Below are 23,374 nucleotides of genomic sequence, written 5' to 3'. Positions count from 1 at the left end.
TGACAAGGCTTTCGTAGGAGTTGTGGGCTTTTCGAGGGGTAGTTTTATGACCCTGGTGGTAGTCTGACCCTTCCTCTGTACCATGAACCTAGAAACACACATCTGACAAGGCTTTCGTAGGAGTTGTGGGCTTTTCCAGGGTTAGTTTTATGACCCTGGTGGTAGTTTGACCCTTCCTCTGTACCATGAACCTAGAAACACATATTTGACAAGGCTTTCGTAGGAGTTGTGGGCTTTTCCAGGGGTAGTTTTATGACCCTGGTGGTAGTCTGACCCTTCCTCTGTACCATGAACCTAGAAACACATATTTGACAAGGCTTTCGTAGGAGTTGTGGGCTTTTCCAGGGTTAGTTTTATGACCCTGGTGGTAGTCTGACCCTTCCTCTGTACCATGAACCTAGAAACACATATTTGACAAGGCTTTCGTAGGAGTTGTGGGCTTTTCCAGGGTTAGTTTTATGACCCTGGTGGTAGTTTGACCCTTCCTCTGTACCATGAACCTAGAAACACATATTTGACAAGGCCTTCGTAAGAGTTGTGGGCTTTTCCAGGGGTAGTTTCATGACCCTGGTGTTAGTTTGACCCTTCCTCTGTACCATGAACCTAGAAACACATATTTGACAAGGCCTTCGTAGGAGTTGTGGGCTTTTCCAGGGATAGTTTCATGACCCTGGTGGTAGTTTGACCCTTCCTCTGTATCATGAGCCTAAAGAAACACTCATTAGAACGCTATTTCTTGGCTCATAAAACAAGCCATAGTCTTTAACATTTTAGAGCTTAACCATACACACATCTGACAAGGCTTTCGTAGGAGTTCTGCACATTTCCAGCAATAGTTTTATGACCCGTCTAATAGTTTGACCCTTCTTCTGTACCATGAACGTAAAAAAACACTCATTAGAAGGCTATCACTATCATAAAAACATGGGAAGAACATAAGGAGTCTGCAAGAGGCCGGTAAGCTTGTACACGCCAGCTCCTGTGAACGCTCTTGTGAATCTAACCCCACCTAACGTGACTGTCCATGAATTTATCTAATCTATCTTTTAATGTGACTGTTGTATTGGTACTCACAACATGAATGCCCAGCCTGTTCCACTCTTCCAACACTCTGTTAGTAAAGCGGAGAGTTTACTAACAGAGTGGTGGATGAGTGGAACAGGCTGGGCAGTCATGTGGTGAGTGCCAATACAATAGTCATTAAACAGCCCACATTCTTTAATATTTCGGAGCCTAAGCACCGTTGCCAGATTATCGTATTCAGAGCCTCGTGTTTACTGGTGTCTGAGCCATAGCTATTGCCCTAAAACACCAATAATTAACCATTTTAACGATAACTATATATAAAGGCAGTTATTGGGGTCGAGGAGGCAGTTTTTGGGTCGGAAATCGGCAAACATAAGAGGCTGAGTACGACAATCTGGTAATGCTGCGGGCCAAACACACACAGCTGACAAGGCTTTCGTTGGAGTTCTATGCAATAAGTATTTCCGGAGGCCACAAAGGAGATTAATCGGGTTCTCAGGAGTGGTGTTTCACGTTCATGGTACAGACGTCTTGTCAAAGTATCACTAGGCTCATAAAACTACCCATGGAAATACTAATATACAACCTCTACGAAAGCCTTACCAAATGTGTAAGATCCGAAATGCCAAAAGTATCCTTAGGCTCATAAATCTACCCACGGAAATACTAACACAACCTCAATGAAAGCCTTACAAAATGCGGGTGTGAAAGCCTGAAATGTCCTAGAATACAGGTCAAGGCTTTAGCAGGGACTTGGTGAGGACGTTTTTGGACACCTTCTAAACCTCCTGCAGCTCCTCCGCCTCTTCTTTCCTCTCTGCCTCCTCCTCCTCCTCCAACTCTTTTTTCCTCTCTGTCTCCTCCTCTTCCTCCTCCTCCTCCTCTTTCTGCAGCTCCTCCAACTCTTCTTTCCTCTCTGCCTCTTCCTCCTCCTCCAACTCTTTTTTCCTCTCTGTCTCCTCCTCTTCCTCCTCCTCCTCCTCCTCTTTCTACAGCTCCTCCAACTCTTCTTTCCTCTCTGTCTCCTCCTCCTCCTCCTCCTCCTCTTTCTACAGCTCCTCCAACTCTTCTTTCCTCTCTGTCTCCTCTTCCTCCTCCTCCTCCTCCTCTTTCTACAGCTCCTCCAACTCTTTTTTCCTCTCTGTCTCCTCCTCTTCCTCCTCCTCCTCTTTCTGCAGCTCCTCCAACTCTTCTTTCCTCTCTGTCTCCTCCTCTTCCTCCTCCTCCTCCTCCTCTTTCTGCAGCTCCTCCAACTCTTCTTTCCTCTCTGTCTCCTCCTCCTCCTCCTCCTCCTCAACATTCCACCCTGATTTTTACTTTTTCTCCTGGCTTATATCGCTAACGTGTCGTGGGGTGATGAATATACTCTCCGTGAAGGGATTTTGCATGTCTATTTATACTTTAGTGAAACAAGACCGGCGAGATCGCTTTGACATTGGTTTTCGCGGGTCCTTCCTTCCTCGCTGTTCTGTCACATGGTCCCAACAGCCCGACTCCCTAGTGCTTCTGTTTAAAACGATTTCGTGGGAATATTAAGGCTTTCCATGGGTGGTTTCATGAGCCCGGCGGTAGATTAGGGAAAGCTTCTGCGCCTTGAACGGGAAAAAGTACTCACGATAGCCTGGCCTTCTGAGTGGTAAATAGAGCCCGAGTGGTTTTGAGAATACGAGTGTTGGGCCAGGAAGCCGAAACATGGGAAGAAGGTCCGTTTAGTATAGATTCTCCTGTCTTTTTCCCTCCTTATCTTCCTTTCTACTACTACTACAACTACTACTACTACTACTACTACTACTACTACTACTACTACTACTACTACCGCTACTACTAAGACAACTACTACTACTACTACTACTACCAACAGTTGTGAACGGATAATCTAACATACCATACCTATATATATTTTACAGAACTTTGTGACGAAAAAAAGGGTACAGAAAAAATAAAAATACATATATGAAGTGAATTGCATATAATACAAAATATATATATATAAAAAAATCTCTTTGGTTCCTTACAAGTTATGATTTCCAAGGATGACTAGGCTAAGTTAGTGTTGTTATTATTATTGTTATTATTATTATTAGCATTATTGAGGTTGAGGTGACTTGAGCAGAGTTAAGGTAGAAATGGTTATATAACATGAATAAGAGAGAGAGAGAGAGAGAGAGAGAGAGAGAGAGAGAGAGAGAGAGATTTAATTCCTTTCATGGATATTCTGATTCGTGTGTGTGTGTGTGTGTGTGTGTGTGTAAGGAAGGATGAACAGCTGGGGCGTGACTCGAACCCAGGGCCGCAGATTCGTAGGTAGTCACGCTAACCGCTGCACCACGGAGGCGTATAGTGTTTGAGGGCAGGAATGATAGACAGGCTTAATACGTTTCAGAGATCGGTGGTCAACTCACACCTTGGAACGGACATCTGGTGCCTCGCCTCAACCTTGCAGCTTCTGGGAGGCTTTCTGCTGATATGTCTTCCTCCTCCTCCTCTTTCTACGTTTATAGCACCTTCATCTTCCCTTCCTCCGCCTACACCTCCTTCTGCACCTCTTCTTTCCTTTCTATCTCCTCCTCCTCCTTCCCTTTCTCCTCTCCTAGCGTTCTCCTTCCTTTCAATGGTGTCGTCTCTGTAAGGGTCGCCGACAAACATCGCTGGAGACACGACCACTGGCTTGCGTATGACATTGGTGTACACATCGTCACCAGGCAGGGCGGCGTTGACGGCACTACGCTCAAAAACAGTGGGTCCCAGGAATGGCCTTGGGGACTCCACTGAAAGGCTCGGGTCTGATGTGGCTTCATTCTCCACCCCAAATGATCGTTGTGATACTGGTGGGACTTTGCGTGTGTCTATGTGCCTTCCCTGTCCTCTCTGCTCCATATTTCGCAAGCTTGTATTTGATGTGGCTTCGTTTTCTACCCCAAATGATCGTTGTGGGTGCTGTGGTGTTAAGTACGTGCCAGTGTTTCTTCCCTGTTCTCTGTTTTCCATATTTCGTAGGCTTGGTTTCAATGTTGCTTCGTTTTCTGCTTTAAATCCCCGTTGTGTCAGTAGGTGCTCTCTGACGGGGCTTCCTTCTGGCGTCACGTACTTGTCAATGTTTCTGCCCTCATCCCTCTTCTCCATGTTCCTCAGGTTCAGGATCTGTTCCCTGATGGAGAGGTACGGGCGCTGGGCTTCGTGACTCAGGCTGCAAGGAGTCGTGTTCGCAGTGTTCCCAGGCTTGTCGTAGGTCGGGTAGTGATCGTAGTGGTGCTTGTCGTAACTCGGGAAGTGGTCGTAGTGGTGCATTGTGTAGTCGTGGTGGTTGTAGTTGCTGTTTCTGTCGTTGTTGTTGTTGGTCTCCGCTGGCTTGTGTGGGATGAAATGGTTTGCTTTGGGTATGTAAGAGACGGGTTTGGGGTCTTGGTTTCTTTGGCTATGGATGGTTTCTGTCGGGCTGCAAGCGTCTACAGTGTTTAATTTTACACTGTGAGACGCAGTTTGGGGTTTGTTCTGCCTCTCAACGTCAGTATCTCGATCCTGGCGAGCTGAGAGGCACAAGGTTGGGTCTTCTTCACTCCCCGAAACTCGCGACATCGCTCTCTCTTCCTCCTCGTCCTCGTCCTCGTAGCCCTCGAAGCCTCCCTCGTCCTCCGCCTCTTCGAAGATGATGGGAGTCAGGCTCACCATGGAGTCTGACCTTGACCCCATCTGGCTGTTGCTGCACGACGAGTCTAAAACACGTAAAGGCCAACGCTGATTACTACTGCTATTACTACTACTGCTACTGCTACTGCTACTGCTATTGCTATTGCTATTGCTATTGCTATTGCTATTGCTATTGCTATTGCTATTGCTATTGCTATTGCTATTGCTATTACTATTACTATTACTATTACTATTACTATTACTATTACTATTACTATTACTATTACTATTACTATTACTATTACTATTACTATTACTATTACTATTACTACTACTACTACTACTACTACTACTACTACTACTACTACTACTACTACTATTACTATTACTATTACTATTACTATTACTATTACTATTACTATTACTACTACTACTACTACTACTACTACTACTACTACTACTACTACTACTACTATTACTATTACTATTACTATTACTATTACTATTACTATTACTACTACTACTACTACTACTACTACTACTACTATTACTATTACTATTACTATTACTATTACTATTACTACTACTACTACTACTACTGTTACTACTACTACTACTACTACTAGTACTACTGTTACTACTACTACTACTACTATTACTACTAGTACTACTGTTACTACTACTACTACTACTACTACTAGTACTACTAGTACTACTGTTACTTTTACTATTACATCAACAAAATTAACAACATCAACAAATCATGAACAACAACAACAACAACAACAACAACTACTACTACTACTACTACTACTACTACTACTACTACTACTACTACTACAACTACTGTTACTACTACTACTACTACAACTACTACTACTACTGTTACTACTACTACCACTACTACTACTACTACAACAACTACAACCACTCCCACATACCTTGGTTGCCCTGCACAGAGTCTTTCAGTGAGGGCGTGGGCGTTGGGGTGTGGGTGCCCGCAATGGTAGGGGGCGGAGCTCCCTGTACCAGCCTGCACCTCTGGGCCTGCGTCTGTTTCCTGGTCTGGTAGAGCGTCCCCCCGCCAGCGTAGATGGGGTCAAGGGCTGGGAGTTCACCGTTTTCCTGCAAGGGCGAGAGGCGTCAAAAAGGGAAGAGAGAGTAGATAGAGTAGAAAGGCTAGGTAGGTAGACGAACGGAAAGGGAAGGGAAGGGAAGGGAAGGGAAATGGAAGGGAAGGGAAGGGAAGGAATGGGAAATGGAAGGGAATGGAAGGGAAGGGATGGGAAATGGAAGAGATGGGAAGGGAAGGAAAGGGAAGGGAAGGGAAGGAAAGGGAAGGGAAGAGAAGGGAAGGAAAGGGAAGGGAAGGAAAGGGAAGGGAAGGGAAGGGAAGGGAAAGGATTGGGAGGTAAGGTGAGGGAAGGGAAGGGAAGGGAAGGGAAGAGGAGGAAATGGAAGGGAGGGGGAGGAAAGGTGAGAGAAGGGAAGGGAAGGGAAGGGAAGGAAAGGGAAGAGAGAGAATGGAATGGAATGGAAGGGAAGGGATGGGAAATGGAAAGGAAGGGAAGGAAGGAAGGGAAGGAAGAGAAGAGAATGAAAGGAAGGGAAGGGGAAGGGAAGGGAGGGGGAAGGGAAGGAAGGAAGGAAGAAGGATGGGAAGGGAAGGAAAGGGAAAGGATGGGAAGGGAAGGGAAGGGATGGGATGGGAAGGGGAGGAAGGAAGGAAGGAAGGGAAGTGGAGGTAAGGGATGGGAGGGGAACGTAAGGTAAGGGAAGGGAAGGGATGGGAAGGGAAGGGAAGGGAAGGGAAGGGAAGGGAAGAGAAGGGAAGGGAAGGGAAGGGAAGGGAAGGGAAGGGAAGGGAAGGGAAGGGAAGGGAAGGGATGGGAAGGGAAGGGAAGGGAAGAGAAGGGAAGGTAAGGGAAGGGAAGGGAAAGGAAGGGAAGGGAAGGGAAGGGGAGATAAGGGAAGGGATGGGGAGATAAGGGATGGGAGGGGAGGGGAAGGGAAGGGAAGGGATGGAAGGGGATGGGAAGATAAGGGAAGGGAAGGGAAGGGAAGGGAAGGGGAGGTAAGGGAAGAGAAGCGAAGGGAAAAAGTGCAAGAGTAAAGGTAATTAAGAAGGAAGATAATGATGGGAAGAGAAAAAGTGCGTTGTCAGTCTAGCGAAGATGACGAGGAGGAGGAGGAGGAGGAGGAAGAAGAAGAGAAGAAAGGAAGTCATCTTCACGCTTGCTTGCATTTTTTTTATTCTCTCTCTCTCTCTCTCTCTCTCTCTCTCTCTCTCTCTCTCTCTCTCTCTCTCTCTCTCTCTCTCTCTCTCTCTCTCTCTCTCTCTCTCTCTCTCTCTCTCTCTCTCTCTCTCTCTCTCTCTCTCTCTCTCTCTCTCTCTCTCACAGACAGACACAACACAACACAACACAACACAACACAACACACACTAATACCACATCCCCGTAACCTTACCTTGAGTGTCTTCTGTCGTTTGTACCTCGCCAGGACCCGCGCGGCCCAGGACAGCAGGCGCCTCCAGTCCCCGGGCACCGTCAGGATGTGCTCCTCGCGGCGGTTCAGGAGCGTCAGCACCCGAGACAGGTCCCGCACCACGGCCCTGGGGGGAAAGGGGGGCAGGGAGTGAGATATGGGAAGTGTGGTGGGGAAATTGTTACTCGGTTTTGTATATATTTTTCTTCTTTTTCCTTTTTTTTTCGGGGGGGGGGGGTTCTCTCTCTCTCTCTCTACTCCAAGAGGATTTGCACAAAATTTCAGCTTGGTCGGATAGATGGGAGATGCCCTTTAACGTAGACAAGTGCCAGGTCCTTCAAGTTGGAACGAGGAATAAGAAGTTCGAATACGAAATGCGCGGCGTTAAACTCAAAAGCGTTCAATGCGTCAAAGACTTGGGGGTCAAAATCGCGTCAAACCTCAAATTCTCACAGCAATGCATCGATGCAGCAAATAAAGCGAACAGAATGTTGGGCTTCATTAAAAGAAACTTTGTATTTAAGAATAAAGATGTAATACTCCCGCTCTACAACAGTTTAGTCAGACCCCACTTGGAATATGCGGTACAGTTTTGGTCTCCCCACCATGCAAAGGATATTGCTAAATTAGAAGGTGTTCAGCGTCGGGCAACGAAAATGATCCTTCCTTGCGCAACAAATCCTACGAAGAAAGGCTTTCTACCCTTAACATGTTCTCTCTTGAGAAACGTCGCCTCCGAGGAAAACTGATCGAATGTTTTAAAATACTTAATGGTTTCACGAATGTAGACAGATCAACATTGTTTATGATCGATGACACTTTGCGCACGAGGAACAATGGCGTAAAACTCAGATGTAGACAAGTAAATTCAGACTGCACCAAATTTTTCTTCACCAACGTTGTAGTGCGAGAATGGAATAAGCTTCCACCATCAGTGGTCCAGTGTAACACGATTGACTCCTTCAAAAATAAGCTCGACCGTCACTTCCTTCAACTTAATATCAACTAGAGTAGAAATGCAACGTTTTGGAGTCTTCTGATTAATGTAAAATCACTTAGGTTTAAGGACAGACCACCAAGTCTGGACCATGGGGTCTGTGTGGTCTGATTTTCTATGTAAATCTATGTAAATCTCTCTCTCTCTCTCTCTCTCTCTCTCTCTCTCTCTCTCTCTCTCTCTCTCTCTCTCTCTCTCTCTCTCTCTCTCTCTCTCTCTCTCTCTCTCTCTCTCTCTCTCTCTCTCTCTCTCTCTCTCTCTCTCTCTCTCTCTCTCTCTCTCTCTCTCTCTGTTATATTTTCCTTTCCTATATTTTCTTGTTTTTAAGGCAAGGGATGACTAGAAAATGTCCCTCGCATATTTTTTTTTCTTTCTGTTGTTTTTTCTCTATTTTATAAGGCTACCCAAGGCGGGCTACTCAGGGCTACAGAAAGGAGATCAGTCGGGTTCTCATGAGTGTTTCTTTGCGTTCACGGTACAAAAGAAAGGTCAAACTACCACCAGGGTCATAAAACTACCCATGGAAACGTCCTCCACAAATCCTAGGAAAAACTTCTCAAATGTATGTGCTTGACCGCCGAAAGGTACAAGAATATGACCCTGGTTGGTATTCTTAGACGTCCCTGCCTCTCACATCAACAATATCCAAAGGCCAAAACGGAGATCAGTTTTTGTAGGTTCATGGTACAGAAGAAGGGTCAAACTACCACCAGGGTTACTAAACTACCCCTGGAAAGGCCCACAACTCCCATGAAAGCCTTGTCAAATATGTGTGCTTGGGCGAGGAAGTGTTTAACAATCCGGCCATTAGGACCTTAGGACAGTCTAGGCATTCACCACACACTCTCTTGACTGGTCCATCCATTCGCCAGCCTTTTCGTGCACCAGTTCTTGCCAGTCCCCTACACGTCACCGCGGGCCGGGCAATTTTCTACGCCCAATATTTAGTTGGTAATCGAGCAGGTCAGTTCAGGTAACAAGTGTGGGTAAGAAGGTACAGGAAGCGAGACTGAGAGGGTTTGGTCATGTCATGAGGAGAGAGGAAGGGAGTTGTGAAAGGCAGATAATGGACATGGAAGTGGGTGGCAGAAGGAAGAGAGGAAGACCCAGGACGAGATGGAAGGACTGTATTGTGGCGGACGGCAGGGAGAAGAACTTGGACCTTGAAGTGGGGGAGGACAGGGTTAGATGGAGGAGACTCATCAAAAACAGCGACCCCGTATAGAAACGGGATAATAATGCTGCGCATAGCTGGGCACGATAACATAAAACCTTATTCCCGATAACCGATAACTGATAATGAAAAACCTTATCGGTGATAATCGATATTCGTTAACTGGAGACACAAATATAGGCGATAACCGATACCCGATATAAATCCACAATTCCGATACTAGCTAGCGATAAGTCCGATTGGCGACAACGATACTATATTGATATTTCAGATAGAAAAACATAGATGATTTCAAAATTTCATTATCTGTATTTTTGAAAACTTACAAAACCTGTAAACCACATGTTGACACGGACGGTAATACTAGAAACGCTTGAACCGGTGTTGTTATTTGGCGTCCCCACCGTCAAAAGCTGGCGCTTTTGTTTACAAACACTGGTCTCTCGTGAACTGCGCATGCTCAGACCAGCAAGCGTAGACCTGTACAGTCTCACAAAGCTTTTTAACCGTAATTAAGAGTTGCTGGAAGGCTGAACAGACATACAGTACCACTCCCACCATCCCCGCTGTTTCTAGAACGACTCTGTACGAGTTGTATTTAGATGTACAGAGTGTCGTTTTAGAAACAGCGAGGATGGTGGTACTGTATGTCTGATTCAGCTTTCCAGCAACTCTTAATGTGTTAAAAAGCTTTGTGAGACTGTACAGCTCTACGCTTATTGGTCAGAGCATGCATGGTTCACGAGAGACCAGAGTTTGTAAACAAAAGCGCCAGCTTTTGACGATGGGACACCTAATAACACAACACCGGGTGCCTTCAATACCATGGCATGCTCACAAACGAATATGGAATATCAAATTTGAGGCAGTGAATAATCATTATTTGGGCAAAGCTAAATGATTTTTGTCTTTGATATATTGATTTTTGAGTAAAAAAAAAATAACCGAGTATTTTAATGTTGATGATCTAAGTATGAAATCTCTTCACCGAAGATATTTCATACCCCGAAGATTTTTCATACAACACCGGGTCACGCATGCGCAGTAGGAAGACATCGTTTTTTTTCTGAGAGGCGGAAAAAGTAGCGATTATCGCTAGTTTGGTTACAAAAGAAACGAAGATACCGATATATATATATATATATATATATATATATATATATATATATATATATATATATATATATATATATATATTTAAATAAGTAGCGGAAGGCCGATAACCCGCTTTTGTTATCAGCGATAAAGTATCGCGATAACTTATCTTGATAACGCCCAGCTATGACGCTGCGGAAGAAGAAGAATCGAGCAGGTCAGCCGTCACGCCCACGTCAGCCGCGTCAACCTGCGCGTCGCGAGTCAGGGTCAGCAACCGACTGGCGAGAGCGCTAAAAAGTTCAGTATTATCAGACACTTCCGCCGCTCACGTCAACTATTTCCAAAGGCCATAAAGGAGGTTAATTGGGTTTTCATGAGTGTCTTTTTAGGATCAAGGCACAGAAGAAGGGTCAAAGTAACATCAGGGTCATAAAATTACCCCTGAAAATGCCCAAATTTCTTACGAAAGCCCTGTCAAATATGATTTTTTAGGTTCATGGTTCAGAAAAAGGGTCGAACTACCACCAGGGTCATAAAACTACCCTTGGAAATGCCCACAATTGGGTCTATTTAGAGCTGCCAACCAGCTAGTGTCACCAACGACTACGTCTTTGTTCCCACGAAGCTTGAACTATTCTTTCAATTATTGTAAGTTATCCGTAATTCTCTGGGAACTGTAACAATAACACATTAATATAATAAGTGATACTATTGTCAATAAAAATTTTGTTGATCAGTCTCGTTGTTCTGTTCATCGGTAAACGTGACAAAATAGACAATTGGAAGCTTCTCCTTAGTAAAAATCTTTCTTGCAAAATCAAGGAGAATTGGACTTTAAAAGACTTTTAAAAAAATCCTATTTATATTGCAATATTTGTTGAGTATCAATCTCGCCTTCGACGAAATTTATCACGCAACATTTTAGGGCGTTTAGCATCTCGACGGAAACCGCCTTAACTTAACTTTTTGTTTGATCTCCGTGCGGGTCACTGGCTGCCGCCCCCACCGTGTTATGCTCCGCCCTCAACTCCTGGCCTTAAACGTCACCACCTTTGCCCTGCCCACACGCCTGGTAGCGGCAGGCGTCCACCCAAGCAAGGTCTTGGTCCACTCTCCTACCTCTTCCTTACCTTCCCTGCTTCTCCCTTGTTTTTTATGCCTCTTCCCTGCCTCTCCTCTGCCCATTCTACCTTTACCCTGCCTCTCTTCCCTCTCCTCTGCCTTCCCTGCCTCTCCTACCTCTCCCCTGCTTCTTCCCCTCCTCTCCTGCAGCTTCCATTTCTTTCTTCCCTGTCCCCTCCTTTCCTCTCCCCTGCCTCTCCCCTCCTGTCCTACCTTCACCCTGCCTCTTTTACCTTTCCTCTGCTTCTCCCTCACTTTTCCCTGCCTCTCCTACCTCTCCCTGGCTTCTTCCCCTCCTCTCCTGCAGCTCCCATTTCTTTCTTCCCTGTCCCCTCCTTTCCTCTCCCCTGCCACTCCCCTTCTGTCCTACCTTCACCCTGCTTCTATTCCCTCTCCTCTGCCTCTTCTTTACCTTCCGTCTCTCCTACCTCTCCCTCGCCTCTACGTACAATGCCCTTTTAAATTTGCCTTCCTTCCCTTCCTTTCTTTTCCTTTTCCTTCCCTTCCTTTCCTTTCTTTTTCCTTCCCTTCCTTTCTTTTCCTTTTCCTTCCCTTCCTTTCCTTTCTTTTTCCTTCCCTTGCTTTCCTTTCTTTTTCCTTCCCTTCCTTTCCTTTCTTTTTCCTTCCCTTCCTTTCCTTTCCTTTTCCTTCCCTTCCTTTCCTTTTCCTTCCCTTCCTTTCCTTTCCTTTTCCTTCCCTTCCTTTCCTTTCCTTTTCCTTCCCTTCCTTTCCTTTCCTTTTCCTTCCCTTCCTTTCCTTTCCTTTTCCTTCCCTTCCTTTCCTTTCCTCTTCCTTCCCTTCCTTTCCTTTTCCTTCCCTTCCTTTCCTTTCCTCTTCCTTCCCTTCCTTTCCTTTCCCTTCCCTTGCTTTCCCCGCCTCCCCTCACCTGTACGCCTTGGCCTTGGTGTCGGCGGGTGAGTCTGGGCCGCCGAGTGACCTGAACTTGGTCCGCGTGTGACTGAGCATCTCCAGGAAGTTGTTGGCCTCCCCGCGCAGGCACGCCAGCTGCTCCAGGAACTCAGCGCGCTCGTCGTCAGCCACGGCCTTCTCTGAGGGGGGCAGGGGTGTGTGAGTAAGGTGAGGTAAAGTAATAGCCGCGGTAGTAGTAGTAGTAGTAGTAGTAGTAGTAGTAGTAGTTAAATAAATAAAGAAAAAAAAGAAGAAAAGAAGACGAAGAAGAAGAAAAAGTAAAAGAAAAAAAAAGATTAGCAACAACAACAACAATACAAAAGGATGACAAGGTAAGGTAAGGTGAGGTAAAGGGACGGAAGGGAAGGGAAGGAAAGGGAAAGGAGAGGAAGGGAAGGGAAGGGAAAGGAGAGGAAGGGAAGGGAAGGGAAAGGAGAGGAAGGGAAGGGAAGGAGGCTGAGATATGAGTGGCCTGTATGTGTGTTTGTATTGGGGGAATGGGGAGTGGGGAGGGGAAAGGAGTGGGCAAGTGTGCTGGGCATAATACTGAGTGGGTTGTTTGTGTATGGGTGGAGGGGAGTGGGCGAAGGTGCTGGAACAAGACACTGGATGGGGTTGATGGAGGACGCAGGAGGATTAGGAGAGGGAGTAAAGAGTGGGAATGAGAGGGAAGTGAGTGGGAATGAATGGGGAGTGAGTGGGGAGCGACTGGGGAGTGAGAGGGTCATATTTACACTAATTTTTTGGCTGTACATCTTTTTTTCCTTTTCTTTTTTCTTGTTATATATGTTGTTGTTAAGTGTTAACCTACTTCACTCACTCACTCACTCACTCCCTCACTCCCTCACTCCCTCACTCCCTCACTCCCTCACTCCCTCACTCCCTCACTCCCTCACTCCCTCACTCCCTCACTCCCTCACTCCCTCACTCCCTCACTCCCTCACTCCCTCACTCCCTCACTCCCTCACTCCCTCACTCCCTCACTCCCTCCTCCCTCCTCCCTCCTCCTCCCTCCTCCTCCCTCCCTCCCTCCCCTCCTCCTCCCTCCCTCCCTCCTCCCCTCCACTCCCTCACCCTCACTCACTCCTCCTCACTCACTCACTCCTCCCTCACTCACTCACTCACTCCTCACTCACTCACTCCTCCTCCTCACTCCTCCTCCCTCCTCCTCCTCCTCCTCCCTCCCTCCCTCCCTCCCTCCTCCTCCTCCCTCCTCCTCCTAACCCTTCCTCCCTCCTCCCTCCCTCCCTCCCTCCCTCCCTCCCTCCCTCCTCCTCCCTCCTCCCTCCCCTCCCTCCCTCCCTCCCTCCCTCCCCTCCCTCCCTCCCTCCATCCTTCCTTCCCTCCCTTCCTCCCTCACCACCACCACTCACCACCACTCACTCACCACTCACCACCACCACCACCACCACCACCACCACCACCACCACTCACTCCTCACCACCACTCACCACCACCACCACCACCACCACCACCACCACCTCACCTCACTCCACCACTCACCACCTCACCTCACCTCACCACCTCACTCACCACCACCACCTCCACCTCACTCACCACCACTCACCACCTCCTCCACCACTCACTCACCTCACCACCACTCACTCACTCACTCACTCACCACCTCCTCACCTCACCACCTCACTCACCTCACTCACCACTCCTCCTCCTCCTCCCTCCTCCTCCCCTCCCTCCTCCCTCCCTCCCTCCTCCCTCCTCCTCCCTCCCTCCTCCTCCCTCCCTCCTCCTCCTCCCTCCTCCCTCCCTCCCTCACTCACCACTCTCTCTCTCTCTCTCTCTCTCTCTCTCTCACCTGATGTGTTGGGTCTCTTGTCCTTCCACAGTCTCGGCAGGGGGTAGCGTTGGCGGGGTTCGGGCGCGGGTGGGTAGTAGGGGAGCGGTTTAGCGCGCCTCCGCATGTACAGGAGAGTGCCTATCACCACGCCCACGCACACCGCCCCGCCCACAGCAGCGCCCGCGATGATGGTCACATCACGCCCAGACACGAGGGCCAGCATGCCGCGCTCTGGAAGGGAAGGGAACGTGAGGGAAGTAAGGAAGGGAAGGTAGGTGACGGAAAGGGAAGGGAAGGTGAGGGGAAGTGAGGGGAGGCAAGGGAAGGGGAGGTGATATGAGGGAAGGGAAGGGAAGGGAAGGGGAAGTGAGGTATGGTTAACGAACACAAGAACATAAGAACGTAAGGAGTCTGCAAGAGGCCGGTGGGCCTGTATAAGGCAGCTCCTGTGAGCCTAACCCCTCCTAACATAAGTCCATGAGTTTATCAAATCTATTTTTGAATGTGACTATTGTATTAGCACTCACAACATGACTGCCAAGCCTGTTCCATTTATCCATCATTCTGTTGGATGTGAATTTATCCAGCTTAAACCCATTGCTACGTGTCCAACCCGGCTCTCTTACCATCGGAACCTTATTAATATCCCCCTTTTTAAAGCCCTTCATCTATTTATAAACTTCGATCAAGTCTCCTCGTACCCTTCGCCTCGCTAGAAAATGCAAGATAAATTGTTTAATTCTATCCTCATATGGCAAGTTTCTTAACCCGTGAATCATCTTTGTCATCCTCCTCTGTACAGATTCTAATATTTTGATATCCATTATATAGTAAAGTATAGAAGGTAAGTTTGGATAAACTTTTTTTTGGGGGGGGGTCATCAACACCGTACAATTAATCTCTAGGAAAAGTAAGGTAAAGAGAGAGGAAGGGAGGAAAAGGGAGATGAGATGAGATATGAGATGAGATATGAGATGAGATGAGATGAGATGAGATATGAGATATGAGATATGAGATATGAGATGAGATGAGATGAGATGAGATGAGAGGAGAGGAGAGGAGAGGAGAGGAGAGGAGAGATGAGAGGAGAGATGAGAGGAGAGGAGAGGAGAGAAGAGGAGAGGAGAGGAAAGGAGAGGAGAGGAAAGGAGAGGAGAGGTGAGGAGAGTTGAGGGGAGAGGAGGTGAGGGGAGAGGAGGGGAGGGGAGAAGAGGGGACGTGGTGATGTTAGGCGAGGTGAGGCAAGGAAAGGTGAAGTAGGGTGAGGTGAGGTGAGGTGTCTCTTTCTCTCCTATCTATCCCAGCCGAGGTACTAATCCGCGGCCCGAGTTCGAATCACGGCCCGGGCAATCAGCGTGCAGCCCAGCCAGCTGTTCATCCTCTCTTTGGTGTGGCCGATAAATGGACACCTGGGGACACCTGGGCAAGGTAAACTGTGGTAACCCGGATATCCCACTGGCTCTTTGTCCCGGGGTGATGGGTAACCGTTCCCTCCCGCCACAGGCCCAGGGGACAGCGAGGGAAGAGGGCACCGAGGCACATTTTCCCTCTCAGAACCTTACTTTCCCATCGAGGACATTCTTCCCCTGACAAATTCCCCCCTTGACACATTCCCCTACGGACATTCTTCCCTCCCTCTATACAACAAGTTACTCAGCTGCCCCGGTGCTGGTTTAAGTTTTGGGATGGTGGTTCATATATAGTTTCCTAAATCAGCTCGTTCAGTTTCCTAAAGATCCGTTGAGACAAAGAAACTTGGGCTTTTAATACACAGATAAATGAGAAAGAGGGGAAAAGGTTGTGAAATGTTTTCGTCTCCCCTCGTCTTGCATCTCCTGTGCCGTCTATGTATTTTCATTGTCGCTGTCCTCGTCTCCCTGTCTGTTGTGTCGCGTCTTCAGTGTTAACTCTTCTTGTCACTCGTTTATCTTCCACTGTCTGTCCTCGTCCTCCTATTGTTAACTCATACATATTGTTCCACATATACACCGACACATAAATGTTATCTAAACTACACTACATCTACACAAACGCATACACAAACAAACACCTATTCTATGTGCTGTGCTTGTCTTAATGACCTCTGTGTTTTTGTGCATGAAGTAACCCTGACGGATATGATGTTTCTCTATCCGTGAACCGATTAGCGCTTAGAACACTCACTACCACCAACAAGGTCAAGAGGGGAATATGTCCACGGGGGGAATTTTTCAGGGGGGAAAATGTCCAGTGGGTAATATTTCCGGCACACGAACAACGTATGCCCCAAACTTTCCTTCTCTTACCATTCCACCCAAGTCCCCTTCCCGGCTTCCCCCTTTCTCCTCTCGCCCCAGCACACACACACACACACACACACACACACACACACACACACACACACACACGAACACCCTTATCCTCTCCTCTCCTTTCCTATCTTTCCTCCTTATCCTTCAGCACACGTCTCCTTCACCCCCATTCTCTCTCTCCCACACCCATACCAATCTTCCTTCCTTTCCTTTCCCTTTACCGTTCCACACACGCGCCTTTCCCTCCCCACTCTCTCTCCCCCCTACACAAACCCTTCTCCCTTCCTTTCCTTTCCTTCCTTTCCTTTCCCTTTACCGTTCCACACACGTCTCTCTGCCCCCTACACAAACCCTTCACCCTTCCTTTACTTCATTTCTCCTCTGCCATCCCACACAGGTCATTTCCCCTCCTTTCCTCCTTCCTCCAACACGTCTCCCTCGCCCACCACACACACCTGCTTCCCTCTCTCCCCCACACACACCTGTACAGACGCGTCCCATCAGCTTGCCGTGTGAAGGCCAGGATGTGGAGTGGCCGGACGGGCAGGCTGGCACACAGCGTCGCGAGGCAGCCATCATGACATAGAGGCACTTGACACACTCAGCCTCCTCCAGGTCGCATCGTAGGCAGTCCGGTTGGCTGCATGTGGCTGCGGAGAGATGGGGTGTGTTAGTGGTGGTGGTGGTGTGGTGGTGGTGGGGGGGGGGTGATAGTAGTAGTAGTAGTAGTAGTAGTAGTAGTAGTAGGAGGAGGAGGAGGAGGAGGAGACGAACAAGAACAACAAGAACAACAAGAAAAGAACAGAAGAAAATCGTAGTAGTAGTAGAAGTAGTAGTAGTAGTAGTAGTAGTAGTAGTAGTAGTGGTAGTAGTAGTGGTGGTAGTAGTAGTAGTAGTAGTAGTAGTAGTAGTAGTAGTAGTAGTAGTAGTAGTAGTAGTAGTAGTAGTAGTAGTAGTAGTAGTAGTAGTAGTAGTAGTAGTGGTAGTAGTAGTAGTAGTAGTAGTAGTAGAAGTAGTGGTGGTAGTATCAGTAGTAGTAGTAGTAGTAGAAGTAGTGGTGGTAGTAGCAGTAGTAGTAGTAGTAGTAGTAGTAGTAGTAGTAAAATCGCCCCCACCCACCCCTCTTAACTTAACCCGGGGAACGCTTAGCCAGAAACATCAATATCTCTTAACTTACTTTCCCTCCAGCCAGCCAGCCAGCCCCCCCCGCCTCGCCTTACCCACGGGGAGAAACACAACACAAATCATCGTAACAACAACAACAATCACTCGGGGCAGGGAAAACGCGTGATTCGGGGCGGCTACAGACACACACACACCCACGCCGACGACAACAACAAAAGAGGAGAGAGCAGAGAAAGAGAAGGAAATCACTCCCGCGGCATTTTCCGAACGGCGTGTACGAGTTTCTCTTTCTGGATTAGTTGACAGCGACGAATCCCGCCCCAGGAAGCAAACACAAGACCAGCCTGGGGCCGTATCCTCAAACATTTCGGCGCCCAAGCACACATTTGATGAGGCTTTCGTAGAGTTTTGACATTTGTGTGCATTTCCAGGGGTAGTTTTGAGACTGTGGTGGTAGTTCGACCCTTCTTCTGTACAGGGACCCTAAAAAAATTATTAAAACCCGATTGACTTTTACGGATTGTGGAAGTAGTTTGACAAGGCCTTCGTAGGAGTTCTGAGCATTTCCAGGGGTAATTTTATGACCCTGGTGGTAGTTCGCCCTTTCTGTTCAGGGACCCACAAAAAAACTATTAAAACCCGACTGACCTTTACGGACTTTGGAAGTAGTTTGACAAGGCCGTCGTAGTTCTGTGCGTTTCCAGGGGTAATTTTATGACCCTGGTGGTAGTTTGCCCTTTCTGTACTGGGACCCTAAAAAAAAACACCCATTAAATACGACTGACCTTCATTTTGGCCTCTAGAAGTACTTTGACAAGGCCTTCGTAGGAGTTTTTAGCGTTTCCAGGAGAAGTTTTATGACCGAAGTGGTTGTTCGCCCCTTCTTCTGTACAGGGACCCTCAAAAAGTGCTCATAAGAACCCGATTGACCTCCTTTTCGGCCTTTGGAAGTAGTTGATGTGAAAGATGGAAGCGTCTGAGAACAGCGACCCAAACCACAGTCTTAAGAGCTTGGTTTGAAGGGAAATGACCAACCTGAGCGGCACACAATGGCGGGATGTGACGGGAAGGAAGTGAAAAAGTCGCGGCATACGCTATAGCTGCGCGTGGCGGCGGTGCTCACCTCCGGCACGTAACTTCTTCGAGCCTGTGATGGGAGAGAACCTTGACCTGACGCAGGGCCAGTGCAACATCCGGGTCACCACAGTTTACCTTTCCCAGGTTTCCCGATGCACCCATTTTTTTGACCAGCCCAGAAGGAAAGATGAACAGCTGATTCGGACCCAGGAACGCAGATTTTTAGACACGGACGCTAATCACTGCACCGCGGAAGACTAAGGAAAAAAAGACACACCAAAAGGAAATATACAAGACAAACCGAAGTAGTAGCAGTAGTAGTAGTAGTAGTAGTAGTAGTAGTAGTAGTAGTAGGGTAAGACAAAGTAAGGTGAAGGAAATGACCCAGTAAGTATTAACACAAAGCCAGGATGTTCCTATCCAGAGAGAGGGAGAGAATGAGGAGGCAAGAAGGAGGAATGGAGAGAAAGGCGGGAGGAGAAAAAATAAGTTACAAAAAATGTTTTAGGCTGACATTCGTGTGCTTACAACACACACACACACACACACACACACACACACACACACACACACACACATTTCAGAAGAGAAAAAAAAAGGGTTCGTGTCATAGCTTTCAACGCGCGCGCGAGAGAGAGAGAGAGAGAGAGAGAGAGAGAGAGAGAGTTTAGATGGGAACATGAAATTGGCGGATCAACTGCGATTATAGTGTGATTTACTCTCTCTCTCTCTCTCTCTCTCTCTCTCTCTCTCAGTGTCCTTGGAGGTAATCTGCTTTGTGAATTAGTGAAAGAAAAAAATAATATCTTGTTCACGCTTGCTGGTTCTTGCGTGACAGACGAGCAAGTTCCTTCCTCACCCACACCAGAGAGAGAGAGAGAGAGAGAGAGAGAAGCGTACAATTAATCTCTCGACCAAAATCCAAATCTCTGAAATGCAGTAAAGTGCAAAGCTTTGTTAAACTATTCCTAGCCTCAGAACGCTATGCATGGAAATACTAACACAACAACTTCTACGAAACCCTTGTCAAACTATCCCAAGCCTCATAATGCTACCCCTGGAAATACTAACACAACAACCTCTACGAAACCCTTGTCAAACTATCCCAAGCCTCATAATGCTACCCCTGGAAATACTAACACAACAACCTCCACCAAACCCTTGTCAAACTATCCCAAGCCTCATAATGCTACCCATGGAAATACTAACACAACAACCTCCACCAAACCCTTGTCAAACTATCCCAAGCCTCATAATGCTACCCATGGAAATACTAACACAACAACCTCTACGAAACCCTTGTCAAACTATCCCAAGCCCCATAATGCTACCCATGGAAATACTAACACAACAACCTCCACCAAAGCCTTGTCAAACTATCCCAAGCCCCATAATGCTACCCATGGAAATACTAACACAACAACCTCTACGAAACCCTTGTTAAACTATCCCAAGCCTCATAATGCTACCCATGGAAATACTAACACAACAACCTCCACCAAACCCTTGTCAAACTATCCCAAGCCCCATAATGCTACCCATGGAAATACTAACACAACAACCTCCACCAAAGCCTTGTCAAACTATCCCAAGCCTCATAATGCTACCCATGGAAATACTAACACAACAACCTCCACCAAAGCCTTGTCAAACTATCCCAAGCCCCATAATGCTACCCATGGAAATACTAACACAACAACCTCTACGAAACCCTTGTTAAACTATCCCAAGCCTCATAATGCTACCCATGGAAATACTAACACAACAACCTCCACCAAAGCCTTGTCAAACTATCCCAAGCCTCATAATGCTACCCCTGGAAATACTAACACAACAACCTCCACCAAAGCCTTGTCAAACTATCCCAAGCCTCATAATGCTACCCCTGGAAATACTAACACAACAACCTCCACCAAAGCCTTGTTAAACTATCCCAAGCCTCATAATGCTACCCCTGGAAATACTAACACAACAACCTCCACCAAAGCCTTGTCAAACTATCCCAAGCCTCATAATGCTACCCATGGAAATACTAACACAACAATCTCCACCAAACCCTTGTCAAACTATCCCAAGCCTCACGACGCTACCCATGGAAATACTAACTCAACGACCTCTACGACAGCCTTATCAAACTTATACTAGGCTAATAACACTACTCATGGAAATACTAACACAGTCACTACCGAAGGCTTGTCAAGCTATCACTAGGCTCGTAACACTACCCATGAAAATACTAACACAACCTATACTAACTGTCAAACTCACTATGCTTATAACACTACTCATGGATATACTAACACAGCCATTACCGAAGCCTTGTCAAACTATCACTAGGCATGGCAATACAAACACACGTACCATAGCCTTAACCAATGTGTGTGTGGGCCCCGAATCGTTCCAGAATATTGGCCTTATAAACCTGCTCAAAATTGCTCTGTTTCGCGTCCTCACTCCCGCCCTTCACAGCTGTTGAAAAGCCGCGACCCTCGCCAACCAGGAAGAAATAACAGAAATAACAGGAACGAAGGAAACACCACAAAGACCGCAGCGTGTTCCCCCACAGAAAAAAAACTCCACAACCAGGGAAGGGAAATAATAATAATGCTAATAATGGTGGTGGTGGTAATAGTAGTAGTAGTAGAAGTAGTAGTAGTAGTAGTAGTGGTGGTGGTGGTGGTGGTGGCAGTAGTAGTACTAGTAGTAGTAGTAGTAGTAGTAGTAGTAGTAGTAGTAGTAGTAGTAGTAGTAGTAGAAAATAATAAAGAAGAACAAGAACAAGATGAATAATAATAATAATAATAAGATGAACAACAACAACAACAACAACAACAACAAGAAACAACTGATAAAGGAATGAAAAAACAAACAACCAATTATCACAAAACAAAGGAAAAGAATAAGACAAAAAATAAAGAGGAGGAGGAGGAGGAGAAGGAGGAGGAGGAGGAGGAGGACATGACGGTGGGAACAGAGGACTAACAACAGGAAGGGTGGAGGGAAGAAGGAAGGAAGGGTGGAGAGAAAGACGGGAGGGTGGAGAAGAAAGGGAGGAGGAGAATGGAGGTTAGAAGATTGGATACAAGGAAAGGAAGGAAGGATGGAAAGAGAGAAGAAAGAGTGGAGGAGGAGGAGGAGGAAGGGTGGTGGCAAGGGAGGAAGGATATAAGGAGGAGGAGGAGGAGGAGGAAGGATGTAAGGAGGAGGAGCGGAGGAGGAGGAGGAGGAAGAAGGATGTAAGGAGGAGAAGGAGGAGGGAGGAGGAGGAGGGAACACAAAGATACACAAAGAAAGAACAAACAATAGCAGACCTGGTGGTCCTTACGAGGCTGTTTGTGACAATCTACACTAACTATCTAATCAAAGGTGGAAGATGAAGGACAGCAAAGGCGAAGGCTCCTCCCCACCCCCCCATCCCTCCAGCCAAAGCTGGCAGGAAAGGAAAAAAGAACCATGCAGCATGGAAAAACTGCATTGAAATTATGTAGGAAAGAGGAAAGAAGAGATTACTGCTACCACTAACCGGGCGATAAAAACAGACAAGGACACCAGTATTCGAAAGAACTTAACGTTACTACGACAATGAGTAATATCTTAGTTGCTGGTTGGATTCAAAATACTTGTCTAATCTATTCTTGAAGGCCGTAACTGTTGTACTATCAACGACATCACAGGGTAGAGAATTCCAAACATTAACGACTCGATTGAAGAAGAAGTGTTTGGATTCGTGCGACGAGAATCTTTTACCACTTATCTTGAAATTGTTATTTCTTCTTGTTCTATTTGATCGATCAATTGGAAAGTAATCTTCCGCATTAATATCACTGAATCCTTTAAACATTTTAAACACTTCTATTAGATCGCCTCGCATTCTTCGCTTTGATAGGCTGAATAAATTTACTTCTTTAAGTCTTTGTTCATATGATAAATTTCTCGACCAAGAATCATTTTTGTTACTCTCCGTTTAACCCGTTCTAATTTTTCTACGTCTTTTCTGTAATAGGGAGACCAAAACTGTACACATTACTCTAGATGGGGTCGAACCAACGAATTATAGTTTTAATATTACTTTTTCCGAGTAAAAATTAAAGACTCATCCGTTGAAGCCAATTAAATTTGTTTACGGTTTTAACTACCTCTGAACAATGCTGACCGGGCTTTATCGCCTGATATAGTGATTCCAAGATCCTTTTCTTTACTTACTGCAGAAAGTTGTTGGCCATTCATTACGTACCGAACGCGATTGTTATTGTTTCCGATGTGCAACACTTTACATTTGTCAACGTTAAATTTCATTTGCCATTGATTGGCCCAACGTGCAAGTCGGGAGGAGGAGGAGGAGGCGGAGGAGGAGGAGGCGGAGGAGGAGGAGGAGGAGGAAGGATGTAAGGAGGAGGAGCGGAGGAGGAGGAAGAAGAACGGAAGGAGGAGGAGGAGGAGGAGGAGGAGGAGGAAGAGGAAAAGAGAAAAAAAGGAGGAAGGGCGTAGATATTGTAGGATGAGAGAGAGAGAGAGAGAGAGAGAGATTAAAGATATTTCACAAGCCTTGGAGTCCTATAGCAGGTGTGGACTGGCACTCAAGGTGACTCTCTCTCTCTCTCTCTCTCTCTCTCTCTCTCTCTCTCTCTCTCTCTCTCTCTCTCTCT

At 46.7% G+C, this 23,374-nt stretch overlaps 1 protein-coding gene across 7 annotated transcripts in view; it reads right to left on the bottom strand.

Moving 5' to 3' along the window:
• Positions 1–85: 85 nt before the first annotated feature.
• LOC126983492 (uncharacterized) overlaps positions 86–23,374 on the bottom strand; it is a 54,380-nt gene continuing 31,091 nt past the window's right edge. The window contains exons 2-8 of one of the 7 annotated variants that reach the window (XR_007735935.1): positions 17,009–17,176; positions 14,254–14,466; positions 12,418–12,580; positions 7,123–7,267; positions 5,595–5,778; positions 295–4,739; positions 86–191 (exon numbers count right to left, since the gene is read on the bottom strand). Coding sequence is in view for 1 of the 7 variants with exons in the window: in XM_050836235.1 (XP_050692192.1) it covers positions 3,406–4,739; positions 5,595–5,778; positions 7,123–7,267; positions 12,418–12,580; positions 14,254–14,466; positions 17,009–17,176 (2,207 nt within the window). In the remaining 6 variants the exon portion in view is untranslated. Of the gene's footprint in view, positions 4,740–5,594; positions 5,779–7,122; positions 7,268–12,417; positions 12,581–14,253; positions 14,467–17,008; positions 17,177–23,374 lie in introns of all 7 variants that reach the window. The other 6 variants (XR_007735936.1, XR_007735938.1, XR_007735939.1 and 3 more) reach the window with 6 other exon arrangements.

This window comes from Eriocheir sinensis, chromosome 54 (assembly GCF_024679095.1).
Source record: "Eriocheir sinensis breed Jianghai 21 chromosome 54, ASM2467909v1, whole genome shotgun sequence".
Classification (NCBI taxonomy): Eukaryota; Metazoa; Arthropoda; class Malacostraca; order Decapoda; family Varunidae; genus Eriocheir; species Eriocheir sinensis.
Note: the sequence above shows the minus strand (reverse complement) of the source record. Positions and strands in the feature narration are given on the sequence as shown.